The 6,190-nt window shown below is 48.6% G+C and overlaps 1 protein-coding gene across 2 annotated transcripts in view; it reads left to right on the top strand.

Moving 5' to 3' along the window:
• EYA3 (EYA transcriptional coactivator and phosphatase 3) overlaps positions 1–5,418 on the top strand; it is a 33,517-nt gene extending 28,099 nt beyond the window's left edge. For both annotated transcript variants that reach the window (XM_008945848.1, XM_008945847.1), the window contains 6 exons: positions 890–948; positions 1,821–1,981; positions 3,515–3,629; positions 4,045–4,166; positions 4,448–4,548; positions 5,338–5,418. In XM_008945848.1, coding sequence (XP_008944096.1) covers positions 890–948; positions 1,821–1,981; positions 3,515–3,629; positions 4,045–4,166; positions 4,448–4,548; positions 5,338–5,418 — 639 coding nt within the window. The remainder of the gene's footprint in view (positions 1–889; positions 949–1,820; positions 1,982–3,514; positions 3,630–4,044; positions 4,167–4,447; positions 4,549–5,337) is intronic.
• The last annotated feature ends 772 nt before the right edge of the window (positions 5,419–6,190 follow it).

The following is a 6,190-nucleotide window of genomic DNA, read 5'->3' as shown; positions in this document are numbered from 1 at the left end:
CAAGAAGAAATGGTCTCAGTTTGTGCCAGGGGAGGTTTCTGTTCAGATATTAGGAACATTTTCTTGACTGGCAGAGTGGTGAGGCACTGGCCCAGGCTGCCCAGGGAGGTGGTGGAGTCCCCATCCCTGGAGGGGTTCAAAAAACATGTAGATGTGGTATTTTGGGACATGATTTAGTGGCCATGGTGGTGTTGGGTTGATGGTTGGACTTGATGATCTTAGAGCTCTTTTTCAGTGTTAACAACTCTATGATTCTATCATCCACAGCACTTACTGCTGTAAGTGTTGGGTAGTAGCAGCAGTGGAAAATTCTTGAGGAAAATTCACTTCTTGTCTCAAGATATTTGCAGTTTATCTCCAGATTAAATCAGCTCTGCTAAGCACCAGAGTCTTGGCAGTGCCACCACGCTGATGTTTCACTCCAGGATTTCTGCTGTGACTCTCTGGTAACAGAACTTACAGCTGTGGTGGAGAAGTGGAATGTCAATACTTGACCAGATAATGTGGGTTTGGGGTAGTTTTGGTTTTGTTTGGTTTGCTTCTGTGAAGTGGCAAAAGGGTTTCAAATGACAAGTGAGCTTTGAGTCCAACCTAGTTGGTGAGCCAAGAGGTTCCTTTTTTGCAGACAACTTGAAATGTCATAGAAACATGATTTTTTCAGACTTTTCTGCTGTTTCAAATCCCAGTCTTGTCAAGGAGCTGGAGGTGCTGACAAGTAGAACCTCGTGCTGTTAGCCCACGTGCAGGTCTGTGGGGGCAGCGTGGCGTGGCCTGCTGCTGTTGGGACATGTGAGGGGGTTGCCTTGTATCACAGTTTTTTACTCTGCAGACTTCCATATGTTTCTGGATTACCACAATGTGGCTGTACTTTCATCTTTTTCTTAAATAGGAGTGTGACCAGGTTCACATAGAAGATGTGGCATCTGATGACAACGGGCAAGATTTAAGGTGGTGTACTGATGAATGCATGAAATGCACAGTTGATATAATCTGATTTTTGTGGGGACTTCAAACTCAGATGGGGTTAAGGGATGGAGGTCAGCACTGTGTAGGGGATGAGGCTTGGCAAACGACATTTGTTTGCTGGGTGGTATTTCTTTGAAGACCTATAAAACATTAAGACTTTTGGAATTATAATGTGAGTAATATTGTCCACTGTTGAATGTTGCCTGTGTGCTCAGTGATGTGAGATGAATGGAGAACTAATGTCATGACATTGACCTTTGAAAGTCTCCCTGTGGTTTGCATCCCTCTGTGAGCTGATTGTGTGCACTGTTAGGAGGGTAAGTGCTGCACTGATGGGCTGAAATGGCTTCTGGAAAGGTCTGAGCAGCATCTGTCTGTCAGGGAGAAAGAAATATGGGGACAGTGATGAAGCAGGGCCTGGATCTTGCAGTCATGAGCTGGTAAAGCAGCTCATCTCCTTGTGGAGCTGCAGCTGTGTTGTAAACACACAAAAGTTAGGTTTGGAAGGTAATTGTGCTGGGTTTTATCACTGCAGCATGAGGAAGGGTTGGTGGGAAGGGTGCTCTTTGTCACAGAGGAGTGAGCAGTCAAAGAGCAGAGGAAGGTTTTGTAGTGAAGGGTGTGGAAGAAGAGTTGAATCTGCATTTCAGTACAATGGTTCAGAACCAGCAGCAAGTGCAGCTGGAGATCAGAGTGTGTTGCCCATAGAAGCTGATCTCCACTGCTGGGTGCAGAGGTGGTTGTGCAGAGTGCTCTCTAGCTGCTGTCAGAGCTGAGGTCTGCAGCCCCACCAGAACAGCTGCCGCGACTCTGCTGCTGGGGCACACCTTAACAGATCCACTTTTCTGAAACAGCAACTACAATTTCTCCACGGATGGCTTCAGTGGCTCGGGAAGTACGGGCAACCACAGCTCCTCAGTGGGCGTGCAGGGGGGAGTGGACTGGATGAGGAAGCTGGCCTTCCGCTACCGCCGCGTGCGCGAGATCTACGACAAGTACAAAGCCAACGTCGGAGGTGAGCGTCCCCCTGCGCCAGCACCTGAGCTCCAAACAGAACTTGTGCTGCCAGACCCTGTCCTTCCTCAGAGCTTTTGCTTTCCTGAGTGTTTGGACATGAAAAAGAGCCATTCTCTAGTGCTAAATGGGATCAAGTCTCTGTTGAATCTAAGAGGGTCCATCTCCCAGAACCACGCTGCCAGTGCAGCCCGTCAGTCACCGCGCAGGTAGGGATGGTCAGTCAGCCCTGCAGGTAGGAGCAGATCTTGACTCAGCTTGTACAAAAGGCTGCCTGGCACTGCTTGGAACAGGCCTAAATGACTTGCACACCGTGCTGCTCAGGAGGTCTTTTCACTCGTGTCTTCACAGAGTCTGTCTTTTATCCTGCCACTCTCAAGACATACTGTGCTCACCCTTTTGGCTGTTGTGCTCACGGTGTGACGTGACCTCTCTACTATCTGTTCACAAAATCTCTTTAAATCTCCTAGTTTTGCTTCCCTTCCAATGCCAAAAAAATAATAATGATGCAAACTACAGATATTGTAGATAAATTTTTTGTTCAGTCTGAATCTTGGCAGTGACATCCCTGGGAAAGGGGTGCTGCTGGAGCTCTCTCCTGGCAGGGTGTCTCAGCCTGGTGGGTTGCAGGTTTGAGAACCCTTTGCCTAGGCAAAAAAACAACTTGACCAAATTTTTTCATGGACACACTTTCCGAAAACGAGGTGTTCAAAACCATAATTTTCAGCCTTAAAAATCTATCAGTGTATCTCTGCATTTCAGTATGCTGCAACTACCTTTTTTCTGGTAGGGATCAGACCATTATTCCAGATTTTGCATGTGGGAAACCTGGATGCAAAGTTTTCCAGGACCTGTCTGAAGCCATGTAGTAAAGCAGTTGTCAGTGCAGCCCAGGAGGGGCCCCTCCATGGCTCCCTTGTTGGGGGGCTGCTGCACCTCAGGGCTGGAGCGAGGTGGGGAGTGTGCACATCGTGGCTGAGAATGGTGTGGAAGGAGGGTCAGACTCGAGGGGCTCTTTCTTCTTACATTACTGGTGGGAACAGGTTTGAGTGCATGGGCTCCATTTCTGGCTGCTTTTAATTCAAAACTGGATGTGTTGTGAAAAGATGTTTAAAAGGGGTAAAAAGCATGAGGATAAAATAAAAGAGGGGTTTAAAAAGATATCTAAAAGGGAGTAAAGTGGATCCTTGGGAATAAGGAAGTCAGAGAGTGATTGCAGGAGTTCCTTCCCCTGCTCTCTGTGGCCTCAGGCAACACCTACTGCTCTGAGTGCTTTGTACAAGAGAAATGCATTTTGTTGTCTGTATCCTGAGAAACGTTTTATTGTAATCAGAGAAAAGTATCTACCCAGCTTCCCAGAGTCAGGGTCATCTGTGTCACTGGAAGTTCACTGCCTCGAGACAGTTTCAGCTTTCAGATGCCTTCAGGACCATGTTGTTTGTTGCAGACCAGGCAGCTGCTCAGCTGAGCGATGGCTCTCTCACTGCTGGGCTTCCCAGCTCTGCTGAGCAGCTTTGTGTTGCTTGCCTTCCAGGCCTTCTTAGCCCACAGAAGAGGGAAGCTCTGCAGCGACTGAGGACTGACATAGAAGTGCTAACAGATTCCTGGCTGGAAACTGCATTAAAGTCCCTGCTACTCATCCAGTCCAGGTATGGAAACTGGAAATGCACAGATTGCTTTCTCAGCACTCCCTCTGGCTGTGTGGCAGCAGGGTCCATATGCAGTACAACTGCTCTGTGCCACAAGTGCTGGGGACCAACAAGAATGAGTTGCAGGAACTCTGCTCCTGAGCACCCCTTGGGATTTTTCCGCTGCAACATCTGTTGTTAGGAAGGTCCCCGTGACAAGACTGTGCTCACAAAATTGCATTTCTGCCAGAGAACTTCTGTTCAAGACAAAAAGCAAACAAACAAAAACCACAAATCAGAATCTTGGCCTAAAATACCTCTTGGAGGCTGGACCACAAAGCACATGGCACGGTGGAAATCTGAGCAAGTTGCCTGGAGAAGCCCTCGGCACCACTGGCTGTAGGCTTTTAGTAAACAAGTGTTTTTCTTCTTTCAGAAAAAACTGTGTGAACATCCTGATCACAACCACCCAGCTGGTGCCAGCTCTTGCCAAAGTTCTCCTGTATGGACTGGGCGAGGTGTTTCCCATCGAAAATATTTATAGTGCTACCAAAATAGGTAAGGGGCTGTGCTGAGGGCCTGGCACTGGGGCACCTGCTGTGGCTGTGCCTGAGCTGGGTTTTACACTGGGAACACAAGTTGTGCAGCTGAGCAGCCCCAGTGGCTGCTGTGCTCCAGCTGGCCATGGAATAGTGGTGGCTTTTGGCCTCGTGAGCTGAACTGGGTGTTATCCCCTTCCCAGTAAGACAAGAATGTGTTTCTGTACTGGGAAGAAGGGACCTGTTCAGGCTTCTGTTACTCTGCCTGAAGCTCACGGTGGTGGGATTGTCCTTTGGCAGGTAAAGAGAGCTGCTTTGAGAGGATCGTGTCACGCTTTGGGAAGAAGGTCACCTACGTAGTGATTGGCGACGGGCGTGACGAGGAGGTGGCAGCCAAGCAGGTGGGCTCCTGGTGCTGCAGGGCTGGGAGGAGGGTCGGTGCCAGGGGCAGTTACTGCAGCAGTTGTCTTCTGCACGGCCTCTTTTGCCAGGGCTGAACTCTTGAGGCTGGGACAGCTAGGGGGAAACTTTGCCTTTGATGCAAGAGATCTTTCACTGTGTTAAGATGAGGAGTTTTCTGCCTCTTGGGTTTTTAAAGTTTCTGATTTACTGTTGTTTAGGGTTGCATATAACATTGTCCCTGTAAAACAGTATCTTGATATAGCATGTTTTGATCCTAGTGTGCAGCTGTCAGGATAATGTGATTTTTCAGAAGCACAGAGGGAGTCAGGACTCGGCTGCCAGCAGTGAGATCAATACACAGCATCTGCCATTAGTCTGGATTGCAAACAAGGAGCAAACTGATTGATCTGGACAGGCTTGAATAGGCTGTTCAGGCCTGCTAGTGAAAGGCAGTGAAGGGTACAGATGAGCAGCAGGGCATCTCCTCAGCAGGCTTCACGCTGTCAGCCACGTGCCAGGGCTGTCCCCTCCCAGGTTCCCCAGGAGCCCTGCAGTGGCTCTCCTGGGTGAAGCAGCAGCTCACAGCTGAGCACTGAGTGGGCAGAGCAGCTGGTGGTCGGTGCCAGTGTCTCTTGTGAGCACATGTGCCAATGAGACAGGCTGCAGATGGGATGTGGGTGCCTGAAGGTGGTGTGCTCAGAACCACCGTGTGGCACAGCCCTGCAGGTGTACCTCCAGTGCCTCCACCCAGCTCCAGGGAACATGACTTTGTCATCTCTCTGTTACAGCACAACATGCCCTTCTGGAGGATCACAAACCACGCAGACCTCGTGTCCCTTCACCAAGCCCTTGAGCTAGACTTCCTGTAAGAAGCTGGAGCAAAGGTGTGACTGCAGCCCATCACTGGGGAGGCAGAAATCTCATGCATTTGGGGGCTCACTTTCCAGCTGGATGAAGAAAACACACCTAATGCAAACTGTACAGTAGAAGGTGACACCAGGTCATTTCCTCAGGAGCCTGTGCCCTGCCAAGTACAAAGGTGTCCTATAAAGAAGCACTAGACTCAGCAGTGCCAGAGCTTGTCTGGAGAAGACTCACAGAAGACAGATGAATTCCTCTAGCAGGTAGTCTCCAGACAGAGGGGGTGATACAACAGAAGTATTTGTAAGAGCTTTCTCCTTTCTATTCAGCTTAGTTGTAGAACCCATGTAAACACAAAACCTTATTTTTATAGAAAAATACTGATGGCAGAGCTGAACCTCCCTTGTTTCGCAAAGCCAAAAAGAGCTATGGGGTTTTTTTTAATAGGAAATATTAATGAAAATGTCAAAAATACCTCTATTGCTGTGAAATGTGTCCTCTCTCCTTCCCTGGCTGTTCCAAGCAGTTAATTTATTACAATGTTTTTGTGTTATTTCCTCATCATGGGATTACTGGAAGTAGAAGGATAAGGGAATGTTTCTGGGATATGTGGCTCCTTGTAGAGGGAAGTGTTGGTTGGTCCTGGTGGCTCCTAGTCAGTGTGTGCACAAGCCCTGTTAACAAGCAGGAGATCGTTGGATTCCAGCTACCCACAACACAGACCATAGATCCCACAGATTTTCCCTGTAAAGGAAATCAGAACTGCCTGTGAACATCAGA

The sequence above is a fragment of the Merops nubicus genome, unplaced genomic scaffold, assembly GCF_000691845.1.
Source record: "Merops nubicus isolate BGI_N331 unplaced genomic scaffold, ASM69184v1 scaffold24178, whole genome shotgun sequence".
Classification (NCBI taxonomy): domain Eukaryota; kingdom Metazoa; phylum Chordata; class Aves; order Coraciiformes; family Meropidae; genus Merops; species Merops nubicus.
Note: the sequence above shows the minus strand (reverse complement) of the source record. Positions and strands in the feature narration are given on the sequence as shown.